This window comes from Brachyistius frenatus, unplaced genomic scaffold (genome assembly GCF_029030835.1).
Source record: "Brachyistius frenatus isolate BFR_SWC_R1_liver_20210118 unplaced genomic scaffold, ASM2903083v1 Contig_43, whole genome shotgun sequence".
NCBI classification, from domain to species: domain Eukaryota; kingdom Metazoa; phylum Chordata; class Actinopteri; family Embiotocidae; genus Brachyistius; species Brachyistius frenatus.
This window is the reverse complement of record NW_027210642.1, coordinates 2,433,448-2,451,403: the sequence shown is the minus strand read 5'-3', so window position 1 is coordinate 2,451,403 and position 17,956 is coordinate 2,433,448. Positions and strand designations below refer to the sequence as shown.

The 17,956-nt window shown below is 41.8% G+C and overlaps 1 protein-coding gene across 2 annotated transcripts in view; it reads right to left on the bottom strand.

Annotated features, from left to right (window-relative positions):
* Positions 1–611: 611 nt before the first annotated feature.
* The window catches only part of sdk2a (sidekick cell adhesion molecule 2a), an 81,306-nt gene continuing 63,961 nt past the window's right edge, over positions 612–17,956 (bottom strand). The window contains exons 22-45 of one of the 2 annotated variants that reach the window (XM_069702920.1): positions 17,705–17,826; positions 17,359–17,468; positions 16,876–17,026; positions 15,240–15,477; positions 15,035–15,150; positions 14,712–14,901; positions 14,265–14,363; positions 13,629–13,823; positions 13,315–13,516; positions 13,113–13,216; positions 12,760–12,830; positions 12,513–12,648; positions 12,304–12,360; positions 11,751–11,852; positions 11,511–11,626; positions 11,200–11,386; positions 9,524–9,661; positions 8,738–8,899; positions 8,507–8,632; positions 8,243–8,407; positions 8,003–8,143; positions 6,758–6,926; positions 4,307–4,436; positions 612–2,915 (exon numbers count right to left, since the gene is read on the bottom strand). In XM_069702920.1, the coding sequence (XP_069559021.1) occupies positions 2,505–2,915; positions 4,307–4,436; positions 6,758–6,926; positions 8,003–8,143; positions 8,243–8,407; positions 8,507–8,632; positions 8,738–8,899; positions 9,524–9,661; positions 11,200–11,386; positions 11,511–11,626; positions 11,751–11,852; positions 12,304–12,360; positions 12,513–12,648; positions 12,760–12,830; positions 13,113–13,216; positions 13,315–13,516; positions 13,629–13,823; positions 14,265–14,363; positions 14,712–14,901; positions 15,035–15,150; positions 15,240–15,477; positions 16,876–17,026; positions 17,359–17,468; positions 17,705–17,826 (3,638 nt within the window). In that variant the 3' untranslated portion in view covers positions 612–2,504. The remainder of the gene's footprint in view (positions 2,916–4,306; positions 4,437–6,757; positions 6,927–8,002; positions 8,144–8,242; positions 8,408–8,506; positions 8,633–8,737; positions 8,900–9,523; positions 9,662–11,199; positions 11,387–11,510; positions 11,627–11,750; positions 11,853–12,303; positions 12,361–12,512; positions 12,649–12,759; positions 12,831–13,112; positions 13,217–13,314; positions 13,517–13,628; positions 13,824–14,264; positions 14,364–14,711; positions 14,902–15,034; positions 15,151–15,239; positions 15,478–16,875; positions 17,027–17,358; positions 17,469–17,704; positions 17,827–17,956) is intronic. The other variant, XM_069702921.1, reaches the window with a different exon arrangement.

The following is a 17,956-nucleotide window of genomic DNA, read 5'->3' as shown; positions in this document are numbered from 1 at the left end:
ATTGACAATTTATTCACCTTTTGTGAATTTAAAATGTTGCCAGTTTGATTTATACAGATTTTTTTTTTCTTTTTTGATCTGTTCCTGTTTTTAATTTAGGTGAATAAAGATGTTCCAATAGAAAATATTTGTGTCCTTGACCAGACTTTCCCCCTAAACCTTTCAGCCTGATTCCTCTGTTCTGATCAATGTTTTCTGGCCTGAAATAAGGAGATTACTCTGGCACCTGCACAGTCCCCCCAGATTTTCAGCATGCTTGCACCGGATTAGGTTCTTCTTCAAATTCTTCCCTGTAACTCATGCTCTTATTCATCCCAATTATTATGTTTCTGTTCTGGTTGAGAACATCTGGTCATTTCTGCACTGTAGTATCAAGTGTCACTTAAAAATCACTTTGTATTCCAGACCATGCAAAAAGGTCTGGTGCTGTCTGTGAAAAACAGTTGTCTGCATGGACTGACATGGTTTATGTTTTCTTTAAAACTACTTGTTTATGCTGTTGTTACAAGGCACTTCGAATCCTCTCATATGTCACAACTACAAATCTCCAGACTAAATTTCCAGTATGTTATTTTCTGGAATATTCAATAATATTCTGAAGAGGAAAAAGCTGTTACAAAATAGAATAATTTATTTTAGAGAGCTATTATGAATAGGTCCATACTCTTTACTTCATGATGTATACAGTCATGTTCACACCGGAAATTTGACAGTTTAGATTTCTGGACCTTGAGGACTGACTTTTTAAAAAATATTATACACTTTGGGTCCAATCGCAGCAAAAGCAATGTCCATTTAAACTTCAGTAAAGAACCAGCATATTCAAAAGTGTTGTAGAAAGCAACTCATCGCAACATTTGTAAACTGTCCTGTTAGCATAAAACACGTTTTCAGAAACCATATAAGTGCCAAGTTACACTGTGACACGTTGAGCACAGTAATCCTGTCAAGAAACACAATGTAGAGAGTCTGTAGTATTCTTAAAAAGTGAGCTTTCAGTTTGGTCACCGTTGTGAAAATCACAACTTAGTATCGAAAGAGTGTCTTACATCAGTCGGTCCGCTAGAGGATACCGTGTCAGTGTCACGTTTTAATTCATCTAAGTGTGAAAAGTTCTTGTATGTATAACCACAGTCGAAGTCTATGAGAGCAAAACTCAATGGGGATTTCTTTTAAGTGTTACTTACATAATGTAACACATTTAAGCTCACATAACATACATAAGTAACGTACATGATGTAAATTATGTTACCTGCATAAAATTACTTATTCTAACCCGAGTCATGATCTTTTCTAAACCTAACCATGTGTTTATGGTGCCTAAACTTAAGGCACCTTACTTTTTACGCTTAGGCAAACCAAAATGTGAAACTGACACCATATCCTCTCGTGGACTGATGGCTGTACTACACTCTTTGACCTAATACCAGGTTGGAAAATCAACACGACAGTATATACCTCTTGCATTAGCAAACCTTTAGTAGAACGACTTTCCTAAATCATCACACATTTTACTTCTGTTCTTTACGTCTTAGTAACCTGATTGAAGTGAGCTATTGTTGTACACCTAGTGGGCTTATAGCATAATGTTTTATGTGGTTGTGATGGAACAGAACCAAGAAGATTTGTGCTTTTGGTCCTCAGTCATTTTCTGTAAATAACATTGAAGCAAACAGATGCACGTTGTGGAAGTTGCTTGTATATTGACTGACATGAGTACCAGCACACAATCAACATCCTCAGACTACTATAAAGGTGCCACAATGCTTTAATGTGATTCATAACATTGTCACGAGTGATGTTTTGAAAATGTTGAGCTCGAAGCTGATTGATATAAATATCTGGTAAACAATATGAGACAATTACATATAGTAAACACATGATGCAGTTCCAACAATGATTAGGCAGAGTGAGAAACTCAAAGGCAGCCGAGGGGCCACGGTGACCACTGGCGCCTCTCTCAGAGTCAGAGTCCATTTCTCACTATCAGTTTGTCCTTTGTCAAACATCACTTATTCCACTAGAGTTGGTTTTTCCATTGTCCAGTCTCAGCAAGCCAAGTGGTCCATACTCTATATGATTCTAAGGTGGTTGTTTTTCCATAAAGCTCTCATATTAAACAATAATACAGCATTTTTAAAACAAGGATTTCTTTTTTCAGAACCTCAGATTCTGTTCTCCCTTGTTTACATGGTTGATCCTTCAAATAAATTTACTGAAGCAACGCATAAAAACCAAATGATTGTCTTTTCATAAAATACATATTACATAGATTAACTAACCATACGCGCTATACACAATCATACACACATACTCTTCACAGAGGAGAAAGCACTATTTAAGATGCTTGCAATGCTTAATATTGAGCAACAACTCTGTCGGTAAAACAGAGCAAAAGATCAAAAAGAAAAAAAGAAAGGAGAGCAAAATACAAATAAACCAACAACAACAAAATTAAAGACTCGTCCTCAGGGTCCTGTTGTTATTGGAAGGACAGCTGTGTGTCAAACAAAAGAGGAGAAGCCTGCGGTAGGTGCCTGAGCGGCACAGCCCAGGCTGCTGGGAGGTCGGTAGAGGGTGCTGTGCTGGCTGGGGGGTTCGGAGGACAGCAGGGAGGGGGTGGGAGTCCGGCTTCCCTTAGGCCTGAACAGAGTGCCCTGGCCCTGGCACTGGGGCTGTGGGGATGGGGCGCTCTGAGGCAGGAGAGGCGGCAGGGGGGGCACAGGTGGCGGGTGCTGCCGCGACTCTTGCTCCACCAGGGGCTCAGGCTGAGAGTAGCCGTACGCCGGCGGACGTGAGACGCCCTTCTGCTGCCGCCGCCAGGAGTTGTAGTAGGTGGGGTCGCTGATGTAGTGGTTGACAAAAGAGTGGGTCTTCTGCCGACTCTGATCCATTTCATATTCGCTGTCGCTGCCCTGTGAGTCAGGAAAAATAATTAGAAGTCACCTCGGCATCATGAAAAGAAAAGATTACTAAACAGACATACTGTATGGTGTATTCACTATAGAGAATAATGACAGCTACATGCTTCCAAATCCAGTCTAAATCTCCAGTATTGTGGTGTTTATTCATTGACAAACCGCACAATACTGTCTCCTACCACAGCAAGAAACATCTACTGACAACTACAAATATATTAATCCATGATCCACAGAGAATCTTCCAGACATAGGAGCTCACCCATAGCTCTGTGGAGCACAGATATGATAAGTGTACACAAGAGTGTCCTAGAATTGGACAGAGATAATGTTTACAGGATTAGTTTGCTTTTCTTGTATTAAACCATCAGTCTTGCAAGCTAAAAATGCTTGTGTGGGTGAATCCTGTTGCTGTTCTACGACGTTGTACTCGCTGAGAAACACAAACAATCCAAGCAATTTTTCTCTCACAGAAAACATCACACATGTGGCACATTTGTGTGCCTGACAAGTGCTTGCCCATCTACTGCTCTATTGAGATGCTAGAGCTGAACAGATGTTGAAGCACCATTTATTTGCACAAGTGGCAGGTAAACAGTGGGAGGCTACGCAGAGGAAAAGAATAACACCGGTTTGTGCCTCCCGGGAGAGCAGTGTTTGCTCAAACCGGGGCTGAACAATGTTTTGACTGCGCAGGTATCAGACAAATTGGCCGGGGATACGCAGCGCGAGTGTGGGAAGACAGATGTTCAGAATCTGCAACAAGCGGCACCTCTGCCTTTCGCATATATCACCCCACATCACTTCTAACCTCATGTCTCTTCACTGGACCTTCCTGTTCCGCACGCACACGCACACGCACACGCACACGCACACGCACGCATACACTGAGCTGTTCAGATCATCACATGATGAGCCGAGACCCAGCAGCCCAGATTAACAAATCATTTCCTGTTTGAGGAAAATTAATTAGTTGTGAAGATATTTCCTTGAGACATGAGAATCGGCTGCATACTTCCTTCCCGTGGGAGAAATCAGTATTAACAGATCAAGAGATGTCAGCCAAGACTGTGCTACTCGAACAGAGGACATTTAATTTTGAGGTGATCCACTTGAGGCTGATTGTGTTGTTGCTTTATAATTAGACAGCTACAGTTTCTGCATCCAGCAAAGCAGTAAAATAGAGGTTATCAAGAGTGCAGACGATGAATGTGACAAAAGTAAAATAAGGTAGAATAGAAGAAGAGTTTTGTAGTTTGAAAAGGTTTCAACTTTGCCTTGAAGGACTTTGTCACTTTGAGAAATTCAACCAGTTTCACTTGAATTCATTGCTTATTCCACACAGGGGGGCTTGGACATATAGGTTGTATGCAAGGGTCACTGCTTACCTGAGAGTCAGATATCTCAGAGGGCTTTTCAGTCAGACTGCTGCTCTCTGCTGGGATCAGGTCATTATATTTAGTGCTGACATCCTCATCCGAGTAGTGGAGACTTCCGGGGCTGGGTCTTGGAGGAGACCTGAACAAATGGAGCAAAGCGGAAGAGCGAATGTGTGAGTTATAAAAAGCAAGAGAGAGTGACAAAGAGCTCATGGTTATATAAGGAAAACATTTTTTGGAACATGATTGCATTTCCCTTAAGAAAATCAAACAGATTTTCTGTTGCTCTTTCTTTTTGGAGAACACATGTGAATGATCATAAAAAGCCTTGTCAGTTCTGTGAGTGACACCACACAGGCAACCAGTGAAAACAAGAAATATAGTTCTAAAAATGAAGGAGCTTCACATCCCACAGGCATTCAGAAGTAACAACATGAGCAGATTTAGTACAGACTCATTGATTATGAAAATGAAAACAATAGCTTAGTTCAAACAAGCACAAAATGGGTTACTTGTGCATTCCTGCAAGGCACTATTACAGAACGCAAGGAGGAGATTATAATTGGTCTTTTTCCTTTGCTATTTCCTTATAATCTTTGCAAAGCGTCAATTGGGAGTTTGGCAGGGAGTGAGTTCAGCTAACCTTCACGAGATTCACAAACAGGATCCTGCACCAAAAAAAATATATGAGCATCTTCATGAAAGGACTCTTTGTCAGTGAGAGATTTAGAATTCCTGCAAAAAACCTGGGTAACCAAGCATGGACTTGAGCTCCATGAGTATTATGAAGTTCTTATATGAGCACAAGTCAAGTCAAAAGGACCCCTAGCTTCTTTTGGCTCCAGTCATTAAGTCCATGAAGTGGAGCAGAGAGAAACATCTGTGCGCACAATTATTTTTCTTCTTCTGCAATAATGACTGCTTTTGTGTTCAAGGTCTGCCGAGATTGAATTGGATGGTCAGAGAGCGAAAACTGGACCACTACCCCATTACTGAGCTACATCAGCAACCTCAGTATACAGCTCAGGCTAATACAGCACCACGAGAAGAGTTTTCTCAGTAGCATTCAGAAAAAAAAAAGTAGAGAATTATATAAACTAGGAATGGCATGAAAGTAAATGTTTAAATGAACTGAAATGGAAAACACGGTATGTGGGGGCTGAAAAGACAAGCATAAAAGGCTGTAATGTCAAGTGTAATATTAAGGCATAAAGAGACAACCATGACAACCTCTGACATAAAAATTAATATGTACTGAGATATATGCAGGAGCTAAATCATTGGGAATGCCAAGAACAAGCTTAGAAGACACAACATGACAACGGCCATGAAAGGGTTGACACAACAAAGCGATATCTCCCTCTGGGTTAGAGGGGATGATGGGAGGGGGCGGGCTGTGAAGAAGAAGAAGAAAAAAAACTGCATATAGACAAGGTTGTGTCAGATATTAAAAGGATGGGCCACGTGAGTGTAGGGGAGGAGGGGCAATGGATCCTGAGCTTTGAATTATTTAGGAGCACTGTATTTTTACCCTGGCCTTATCTGTCTAATTCATCCTTCTTTCCCTCACCCCTTTCAAATATCCCATAGGGAGCTCTCCTGCTGTGTCTACAGATCATTAGCAAAAAGTGCAATACCAGATTGGAGCTCTTCAAAGAGACGGGGCTACTCAAGGCCCTTTGATCCCCTTCTTGGCCTCTTTGGTCAAGGAAAAAAAATTGCAGATGCTTCTGCCCTGTAATGCACCTCAAGCACATTCCACCATAATGTGCAAACTAATGTGCAAAAAAAATTAATTTTTTTTTTTTTGTGTGTTTTTTTTGCTGTGACCAGATGCAGACTCTGAACACCCCACCCCTGACACAGCCAGCTGAACTGCCATTTCGCCATGACTCATGCCTCTGCACAAGCTTCTCATGAGGCACAGTTTGTGAAATTCCTCTTATCTAATGTTTACCTGAACATGACCAAAGAGCCAGGCTACCAAAGTCTGCGGACAGCACTATATGTTGTGATAGCTCTCACAGAACAGCACTCGAGAGAAACTCTGGGCTCCGGGCCAAAGGAAAAAAAAAAAGCCAGCTCTGACCCATAAGCACTCTTTGTCTAAAGCTGTGATGGACAGACAAAGAGCACATGCAGGAGCTCTTGAATGCTAATTAGTTGCTATTGTGCTGCCCCCTTATATAGATTGTTGCTTCACACTAACAGAATATCAAGGAGGTGAGAGGAAGGAGGCTCAAATCAGCAGCTGGGCTCCTCCAGGCTAGGCTCATTCCCTTAGGATTGACACACTAACGTGAGGGTAGACAAGTACACACAACACTACATTCCTAACTCTTGTCAGAATCATAAGTAACACAGTTGACTCAATATTTAAATCTTTGCCTGCAGGGAATGACAGCAAATGATCAGCTGAATAAAAGTGAGTTCTACAAATTTACAGAGATGTTGACTGACCGGGTGTAGATGCCGTTTTTGCGGCAAAAGGAGTTTTTTACAGAGAGGCGGCGGTTGTTGAGCTCCAGAGCCGGGAAGCGTCCCTCGTCCAGGCGCACCATCTCTCCATGGGTCAGAGGCAGCGCGGTGCAGTTGGAGTGGTTGCCTGGACAGGGGTATGAGGACGACACTGTGTGGTTTGTGGAATGAAATAAACGATTTGTGATCTTCAATCATATGCAGAATCAATTTCAGTCTGAAGGGTGAGTTAAACACAACAAAGTTAACACAATTTTTCTTTCCAAACAAAAGAAACATAACGACTTTTCTACAGGTATTTCAGTCACATCTCCCTCTGGTCAGCTTCACTGTCCGGTCCTGAACTCAGATAAAACTAACAGCATCCTGTACGATGGTCCAGGTTCACAGCTGGGGAAATTGGGGAAGGGTTAAAGGGACTAAAAAGCCCTCTTTGTGTCTACACACAGACCCAGTCCTTGTCTGTGATGGTCTCACCACACACTGTTTACTAACCCCGGTGACCCTGGCATCATGCTTAATGTTTACTAAGCTAAACATTCCCGATATGAGTTTTTACAAAGGCTCGACCTGATCCTTGACTTTCCCATCTCCCTCCTTTCTGTCTCACTACTCTGTTTATTTCCACTGCTACCTACTTTATTGCAGCTGAATGACTAGACCGTGTCTAATAAATTACCTCCAGATACCATTTCAGGTGGCTGTTACTGCCTAAATCTGGCATCCTCGTCCTGAGGTTTATGTGTTTGTAGACAGAAACCATGACAAAGGAGTTTCAGCGAGCAGTGGTACCACCTGGGATAATTTACAATGATGAAATTGGCCTCTTGATACAGTGGTACAGAAGCCACTTGTGTTGTAGTTGGATAATTACTCTCAGTCTGACTAATGACTCGAGCAACAAACCAGTGCCAAGCCATTTATCCTCATATTGATCCTCGCTGCAGTTAAACACGAATGATAATATTTACTCATCTGCCTATTGCAGGTGTTTTACCAATGACCTTTGCTCTCATCTTTCCCTTGTCAGCCAAACAATGTAGGGAAATCTAGGTAATTTGTCTATTTGTGTGAGACTTCGCACTGCCTTTTTATAAAATAGATTTTCGGATGTGTAATCATTAAGAAGCAATTCTCAACAGACTTGTCCAAAAGGAAGACAAATTTCACTCGATAGCTGGAAGTTGTAGAAGAAGATAGAGTGTGGCAGACATTCGTGTTTCCTACCCGAGTCGGCTTTTTTGGTGTATTTTTTACTCTGGCCCCGGATGATGAGGATGAAAACAAGGAGGAGGATGAAGATGAGGCCCACTAGAGCGATCACGACCAAGAACCACCACTCTTCATAGAAGGGAGAGACTTTCTGGGCTGAAAACATTATAAACAATTACACATATAATTAATAAATTAAGCATGCTATGATTAACACAATGTTTTATTAAATTTTCATTTGAAAGTACAATTAACCTGATATGGAAGGGGAAGGAGCGCTGGGAGACCCATAGCCATAGTCGTTGACTGCGATTACTCTGAAGTCATAGGTGACCCCTTCTCGTAGCATGTCAAGATTTAGTGTGTAGGATGTCACTTCTTTAGGAATGTCTTTGATGAGAATATCCCACAATCCTTCATCTTGAGGCAAAACAAGAAATGTGAATAAAATCAAAGCTATATGTTGGACAGATTGCTTGAGGTCTAGAAACTCAGGAAATGTTTAAGCATGTGGCTCACCAGAAGGTCTGGCCTCGATGACGTATCGTGTGATGGGTGCACGGCCTTGATCACCACTGGTCCAATGCAGTGTTAGGGCAGTGCCATAACGAGAAAGAAAAGGCTCTCCAGGAGGCCCTGGGGCTCCTTGACAAGAAATAAATGATGGATAGTTAGAAAAAAAAATGTCAAGAGACCTTCGAAAGATGATATAATGGACTTCAAAACAGAAAAAAAACCACAGTATCCTACCTTCTCCAGGCCCAGTGGTGATATTGGCCTCCACCTCGGGGCCATAAGTAAGCGTTTTGGCCCGAATGCGAAAGTTATAGGTGACACCATCAGCCAGATCTTTGATCTTCATCCAGAGTGGAGAGCTGCCCTTCACATCTACTGTCACTGTCTTACTGACACCTGGAGTGCGAGGAGAGGAGTCTGTACAGGAAACACTAAGACTCTAGATACTGCTTTCTACAAGCGACAAATAGCCAAGCTTTGTGCAAATGAGCAGACACAGAGTCACACACAAGGCCAGACAGACAGACCAGGAGAGACAAGGACATCTTTGCATACATAACAGCAAACATCTGCCACTCCAGCAGCCCTCTAAATGTCTAATAGGAATGGACCAACTGATTTTCAGTGTCTTTACTGCTCTGTTCAGCTTTGCTCTGGGTCTGTTAGCAGATAGCCAAGGGACCACAGTAGACTCAGTTCAGCATTCCACCTCTGCTCCCAATTACTTGACAATCTGGTCCAGGCAACCACACTTAGCCAGCTATTAACCATGTTCCTCTCAGTGAGAGTGGGAGCTGTGCAAAGTCTCACCAGAGCATTTGAGCATATTTTATCAGCCAGGCCGTATATGTTACTGCAGGGTCTATACTCATCTGTAACAAATTAGAGCATGAGCTTAAGCAGCACGAGTAAAAAAGAATACGGTTAAGAGGCTAGAGGTTGTAAATTACTGTCTGAGAAAGCCAGCTGGGGAATGTCAAGAGATGGCAGAGTTGTTAGGCTGCAGGCAGAGTTTCTCACCATCAACTGGAGTGCCGGGCTCATAAACCAGGCGGTAGCCCTCTATGATGCCATTGGCTTGCTTGGGCTCTCCCCAGGACACGTTAACCGAAGTGGTGGTCAACTCACTGAAGTGGATGAAGCCGGGAGCACTTGGAGCTTTTGGTGAGGAAAAGGGGAAAAGACATGATGACAGTTGGATCTCTTCTCTGTACTGAGACAAAACATTCGCTGCATACTCAGCTGCACAACAGCAATGTATTGACCTGGATATACCACCCTGCATATATAATAGTAAAAAAACAACTTGTAAAGTTACAGTTCTATAATAAAATAAAATAAAACATTATTTGTATGATTTTTAATTCTGTAGAGCAAAAAGTTCAAAGTTTATCAATATTTATGTTAATCATAAATAGGTTTTCATAAATTGCAATAACAATTTAGCAGACTTTGTGCTTGGTAAGTTGTTACATTCCCCATTTGCTTCAAACTCTTTATACGATTAGGTAATTACAATGGCATCAAAAGTAACAATGGATCAGTGCAACAGAGTGGAATCCAAAGGCAGTGCTCACAGAATACAGCAGAGAAGACCATGTGACATCACTGTATTCATGAAATAAAAGAAAACAAACTCTGCAAAATGACACAAAGCAGAAATAGTTTCATTGTTACTTGTTCATTATCTGAGCATCAACCCACAACAGGCATTGCCCAACGGGTTTGAAAGAATAAAAATCCTGCATGATTGTCAAATGAGTCACTAAAAAAACAAATGTAGACACAAGACTGTGTAAAATCACTGCGTGACCTTGAACAAGAGCTGTGAGAATTCTGCCTGATGACCCAAACCAGATCCAGCTAAGTGTCAGGATTTAGCCACAATTCTGCATAAAAATCACAAAAGCTTGTGTTGGCTCACTTCCCAGGACCCTGTGGTGCAAAGAGCCAAAATTCCTGCCTGTGTTTTTAAGTTCTCAGCACTTTGTAACCCTTGCCAATGTCACAGCTTTCAAGGGGGTGGAAAAGACTAGAGAAATTTATACTGTAAACCATTTTTGTGCTGAAACCGCAGAGGAGGGACTCCCGCTAGCTGGTAAACACAGACGTCTTTGTGCAGTTGTGGCCAAAAAACTAATCTACATGTGTCCCCCGCACTCCATATCCTTTGCTCCTCTGTAGTCATTAGACTTCCACCCCCATGGCTTGTCCTGGAGGAGATGCCAAGAAGCCTCTGATCTGTCATGCTATATCTCGCAAGACGAAACTAAACTCTTTAGTGAAAATGCTCCATTTCTTGCCTAATAGGAGGAGCAGGTCTTATATTATTTGCCTTAAAGCAACAGTAACACTTACAGTTTGCAGTTTTATATGATAAAAGATGAAAGCACTCGTCACCTATTCTTTTGCAGGCACCTTTTGTGAGTGATGGGATGACTAACCTTCAGGGACTACTCTTCACAAGCACTTGAGAACCATGACAATGTGGTTAAATAATGAGAGTGAGTATCATTGTGGAGATGACAGAGGAGGACAGATCGAGTAAAGATAGAGAGGGATGAAGAAAATAGAGAGCCTAAAACTGTGAAATGCTACATGGTGTTGGCAGAAGATCTTAGCTGCAAGATAAATGTCACCGTTCTTTTGAGGGATCACTGTAATCTCTATCCACATCTGGCTTTGGTGCAACTCACCTGCTTGCTGAGTGCGCCCTCTGGTGGGAAGGGAACGGGGTCCATCCCCTGCAGCATTGAAGGCTGCCACACTGATCATGTAGGTGGTGTAGCCTGTCAGGTTTTTAAGCTTCACCCCAAGCTCTGGCAGGAAGAGAGTGCGCAGGCGCTCTGTCTCGTTCTGGAGCTGAAACTCCCAGAAATAGATCTAAAAACAAAAATAAAAGAGGTCAGAATGTGGAATTCATACTGTTTTCAATGAAAATATATTCATATAAAAGTGTAAGTTCAGTTCATTTTGCTGTAATACATAAAAAGACACATTTTGATACCTTGTAACCCTGTATGTCTCCATTCTGAGCATCCAGAGGAGGTGGGTCCCATGTCACATCCAGCTGAGTGGCTGTTGAGGACTGGACCACCACATTTTGAGGAGGGGCCGTTGGGACTAAAATGGGGCAAAGTTTAAATAATAAAACTATCAAATTTTATATGTTGTATTTGTTAAACATTGAAGAATCAAAGATTAAAGCTAAGCAGACACGTGCTACTCAGTTAGAAAAGAAACATACCCGCCTCTCCAACAAACACTTCCTGTGGTGCACTGCTAGGACCCTCCCCCACAGCGTTATACACACTGAGACGAATCTCATAGCGTTTGTGTTTACTCAAATCTGCAAGGACAGAACCCATAGCAGCATTGTGATAGAACAGTCAAGATGAAAGAGCAAAAAGAAGTTGCTCCAGCGAGACGCACAGTCATAGTGATGCCCGTGGCAAGACAACATCACAAATTGAACAAAAAGACAGAGGGTTAGAATTATAAAGCAAACTGATGAAAAAGATGGGGTTGTTGTGGGGACATGAAGAAGATTTGTCAGTGATTAAAAAGAGGGAAAACACACGGAAATAATGACAGGGCAGCTTGGAGAGATTAAAGTCCTACAGTATGCACACAGTGGGAACTGCCGGTGGCCCCTCAGTGGCTACAGTTGAGTGGGAGGATGGGAACGCACACCTCATTACAAAGAACACGGCACAAATGCCATAGTTTGTGCAAATAAAATAGAGCAGTTGACACGCAAACAGATAGAAGAGAGCCATAAAGGGAGAAAAGAGACTTACTATCCAGCTCGTATTGGGTCAGCGAGGACTCACTCAAGTTCCTGATGCTGTAAGGAGCTGGAGTTTAGATAGAAAAAGAAAATAATTTAGAAAACACAGTTCTGTTTATTTTAGCAAAACACACTGCAGGTTTTGCAATATATAGATGTGAAAGTATGTTTAAAACTAGAGAAACCACCACAACCAGAAGTAGTTGATGGTCAACTCACCCGTGAGATCAGCCCAGTTGGCAGAAGGACTGTTTACTGTGCGGACAGTGAAGCTGCGTATCCTGTCGTAGTGTAACTCCCGGTATCTGACCCTGAATCCCAACAACACTCCATTTATGTAAACCTCAGAGGGAGGCTAGGAGGGAAAAAAAAGTCGATTTAATGCCCAATATTCAACAAACATACAATACATAGCCATTCGTGGCCAATAAATTCCGCGTTGATGGTTCATTTCTTTACAGCGTACCTGCCAGCGGACCAGTACAGACGTGGTGGTGTGAGGTGTAACAGACAGTATTGTCGGAGGTTTGTCTGGGGCTAGACAAGAAAAGATGAAACAAAAAAATTATGTTAGTAAACCCACATATCTGCGGAAAGTGATATGTAATTCAAACAGACTGGCAGAGAGCAGCTTCAGAGTAAACAAACGCACTATTGATGTAAAATATTCACTCTGACAATCCAAAGTCCCAGCCTGCATGTAATGGCATGTTCATACAGTTACAAATTGTTCTCAGTGGGATATCAACAGACAATGTCTCTGTGCTGCATGGTGACGTGTTTAGTACATGTGTCATTAAAGCCGTCACAAGTTCTCACCATCCTGTAGTGTTGTGATGGCCTCGCTCTCCTGACTGTATTCACTGTCTCCAATGTCATTGGTAGCTTTAATGCGGAACTGGTACGAAGTGAAGGGCTTTAACCTTTAAACAGAGAGGGGGAAAAAAGTGTGTGTGCATGTAATTCATGTAAAAAAAAAAGTTGATGTTTAGGGGGGATTAAAGTTGACCATTATATTTACCTGTCCACTATGTAGGAGTGTGTCTCATGGCTGACCGATGCAGAGTGTACAGTCCAGTTGCTGTCTGGCAGCTCTCTGAACTGGACTGTGTAGTAACGGACTGGGGACAGGCCATCGCTGCCTGGTTCCCATGACAACAGCACTCTGCGAGCCTGGACTTCCTCTTGAGGCACTGTGGGACGGCTCGTGGGTTGGGGTCGAGCTGAAGGGCACAGACACACACACGCACACACATAATGGAAACCACTCAAACTTAATATTTAGAGGTGACTGATTTAAATAATACATTTTAGCTGCAGCACTTTTATATTTACCTCTCTTTTCTGTTGTGACCACCAAAGCCTCAGCCGCCTCCCCCCAACCCTTGCGTGTTTGAGCAGTGAGGCGGAATACATAAACCATTTCTGGTTTCAGTCCAGTTGCTGTGTACTGTCGCGCGCTGGGGCTCAGCACGTCTACGGTGGCGGCATTGCTATTTGAAGAGTTTCTTCTGTATGTGATCTGATAGGCTAAGAAGACAAACTCATATAAATATAAAGTCCTGCATAAAAAGGGATCAGCAAGGAGACAAATTCAGCTGGAGTACAAAGTCAAACCATAGTACATAGATAAATAGAACAATTCTCCTTCTCCTGATATCAAGGCTTCAGACTTTTCTGTTTACTCCTGCTTTTTATTCAATTGAATGTGGGACACTCTCCGCTTCGCACTGTCACTGCACTCTAGGTTTTATTTTCCTGTTTAATCTGTCTCATTTTATTTTAGCTCATTTTCATATGGTCTTTTATTCCTCTTAAATCCTATTAATGTGTTTCCTTTAATTTCTTTTATATCTTGTCGTTATGTATTTCATGCACTATGCGCGGCCCTTTTAATGGCCTTGGTGCCTTGTCTTGATCTCATCATTTTATCAACAGACATAGATGAAGGTCTGCGCATAGTTCACTCACCCAGTATAATGCCACTGGGCTGTGCAGGAGGTTGCCAGATGAGCCTGACTGAGGTGGTTCTGACTTCTGGGAACAGGATGCCGACAGGAGGTCCTGGTACTGTCGCACGGAATTAAAGATCAGCTCAGAATATTATTTATGACATAAATCCATTGATGAAAACTGGATCAGGGAAATGTATATATCTTAAAACGTAGGGCAATTATTCAATTATTACGTTATTTATTAAAATAAGAGAGAAAAAACCTACAAGACAAGAAGAAATATGACAGAACATTTCAAATTTGTTGACGAAATACTTTAATTGAGACAATTTCAGATACAAATTAATTAGCAAGTGAAATTGTGTCACAATTGTGAACTAATCAGTCTGTATTAGTTTGGAGAGAAACATTTTCACCAATAAGCAATTAATTAGTATTAATTAGTAAAAAAATATATTTTTACCATCATCCAAGGTCCTCTCTAAAATGGACGGCGAGCTGCTCCTGCCGTCTCCTATACGTGTGAAGGCCAGGACCTGGATCTCATAGAGGACATACTTGCCCAGACCGCTGAGCTGGACACTGTGACTGGTGTTGCCCTCGACCCCCCAGAAGTTGGAAGCTGTGTCTGAGTCTTTCTCCTTATACACAACCTGAAATGGGCAGTGATTTTTATACAGTTAGTTCGGTCATTAAAATTAGCAGCACAATATTCTCAGTATATTATACTGTATAATATGATTCTGAAATATACATCAGTTGAATAGGAATAGTATGAGCTGTGACCTTGTAGCCCAGGATGAGTCCATTGCGGTCAGCCTCTTGGACTTCTCCCCACCGGACGAGGATGCTGCTGGAGGTGGTGGCGAATGCTGACACATTGGTGGGGCCAGTGGAGGGAACTGCAGCAGGACATATGAGACAACATTTAGAGAAATTCAACATTACCTTTGTTTAATGTTGGCATAAGTACAGCTATTTTCCTCCTCACCAGACTCCCTGGTCCTGCCATGGACTGGCTGGCTCCAGGGTCCAGAGCCAATCCCGTTGATGGCATGAACTCTGACCTCATACTCTGTCCACTCTTCCAAGTCCTCTATGGTGAACTCCCTCTCAAGCCGGTCCATGATGACGTGGGAAAGAACCCCCCCTTTAGACCTGGCTTTGGAGTACTGGACGCGGTAGCCAACGAGATCTGGATTGCCATTGTACTCCCACTCTGGAAGAGGCTGAGAGGATTTTTTTTTGGGGGGGCTGTTTTTACTCCCTCAGTTCAAGCATGATCAATATAAATGACATCATAACTGAGTGCATAATGAAGTAGTAAGCCATGAGAGGCTGTACTTTACAGTGATTTTACAACAGCTAAGAGGCCTTGTCAGAAATAAGGAGAAGCAGTTAGTGCTGGATTGAGTGGATTTCATGTTAAAATGTGGTATTGTATGAAAAAGAATGGGACTTTCGTCAAAATGGGAAAATCCTGGAAAAAAATAGTGTATGTACTCCTAATATGTAAATATTGTATTTAATCTGGATTTAGAGCTCTGAAAAGCCATTAAAACGTGGTTGTGACGCAAGGCATGAGTACAGGTTAGTGGGATTTTTTTTTTCATATGTTAATAGTGAACTGTCTTTGCAAACACTCAAAAACGACCCATTTTCTATGCAGTAAAACACTGACACATGCACATAACTGAGCATGACAAGTGATGAAATGTCCCTAAATATGCACTGGGATAATTTCTAAGAAAGTGCAAGTGTTCTTGAAATGAATGTGCTCTTGAGTCACAACGATTTCTGTGCCACAGCCACAAAACTTTACTACAGTTTAACACTCAGCTCTTGAAAATGGTCACAATCATTGAACTATGTCATTAATTTGTACTGCCATATCACAGTCTGTTTTTAAATCCAGATATATCCAGCCTTTTTTTTTTCTCTCTAATCCTAGCAAGAGCTGCAGGAGTATCACAAGCTGCTGTGTCTCCCTGCTCAGGCACTGGCATGGTGATGATAATGTACAGATGTAGCAAAATATACACTGGTCAAATGCTGACCCAGAAAGCAGCAATAATCATGTACAAAGCGCACACAGCTTTCCAAAAACATTATCAGTACCATCACCTACATGCATTCATCATCTAAGACTACGAGGACACATTTCCAGAGGAAGGAAAAGGCAAGAGTTCACAAAGTTCAAAAGTGTGCTTAATTGAGTTTTTTTTTTGTTGTTGTTGTTTTTTTTGACAAAAGGGATGCTTGTAAATCATTTAATTTAAGAGCATTGAAAAAGTCTTAATTTTTAATGACAAAACTTTTTAATACATTCATTTTTAAATGTTTATTATAGGCAAATTGAAATCACCAAAAGCATTCAGTTAATAATTCAAGGAAATTTTGCCAATTCAGTCTTGTTTCCACCATATCTACTAGAAGCTTATTAAAAGAGAAAAAGGCCGCAATTTAAAATAATGTACACGCATGCAAAGATGTACGAAAATCTACAGAGCATAATTCATACAAGAAGTCCAAACATGCAAATCCTAATCTAATAATGATTTAATAAAACCCAATAACTTCTTCCTGTCTGAGTCAGGGCCAAAGCGCAATGAAGCGTGATATCTTACCACCCAGCGAAGCCACAGGCTGGTCTCGCTGGCCGTGCGCAGTGTAACATTTGCAGGGGAGATGTCTGGAGGGGCCTGCAGGGTCTGGATCTTCCTGGAGGGCTGACTGGGAGGACTGGTGCCCACAATGTTTACCTGACGCATTCGGAACCTGTGACAAAGGAAACCAGCTGATGGTGGATCAATTATCGAAAGGTGGGGTTTTTCAGGAGATATGTTAAAGGATTGGATCAGATCATTTTTAGATCAAATGAAACTTTATTGATGGAAAGAAGTAGTCATTGTAGTAGCAGAAAAAAAGTATCTATTTTTAATGCCAAAAAAAGCAACATATTCAGGATAGCAGTAAAATAATACACACAATTAAAGGATAACCAGTGAGAGAGTTGGTGGATTTTGTGATCTTGAATGATCGAAGAAGTCTGCAAGATGCTCTTACATGTAATAAAGAGTACATTAGTGTGCTAGTGTGGGTGTGCTTACCTGTAGAAAGTATATGGGTTCAGGTCCAGAACCTCCAGAGATCGAGCATCAGGCTCATTGGTCAGCTGTTGAACCATCAGCCACTCTTCATTCTCTCCGATTACACCAATCTGAAATGCACAGGAAAATGTGGTGACCGAACAATCTGGAAAATAATTCACTCACACACTGAGACACTGTTCTCAATAGACCTTTTTGACAGCAGACATTTTGACTTGTCATTGTAGGGAAAACATAGGTATATTAATGATGGACAGCAAACCAAAGTGCACAAAAGCAGTCATTGCTAACACACCTGTTCTTTGCAAAAAGATCTCTATGTTTAAATGGAAATGAGGCGTCTTACCTGAGCTTCAACCTGCCAACGGGAAATGGATGTCTTGCCATCATAACCAGGTTTGAACTGCAGAGTGACAGAGCGAGGGCCGATGTTGGAAATGGCTAAATTGGTGGGAGGACCGGGCAACTCTGTAGAAGAGAAATAAGAAAGGACAAATTATGATAAACACTGAATAAATGCTGCTTTAAAGTTTGCTTACTAGAAATCTGCTCATTTCCAAGTGGAATGGCTCATCTAGTTCTAGCTTTGTTAGGGGAT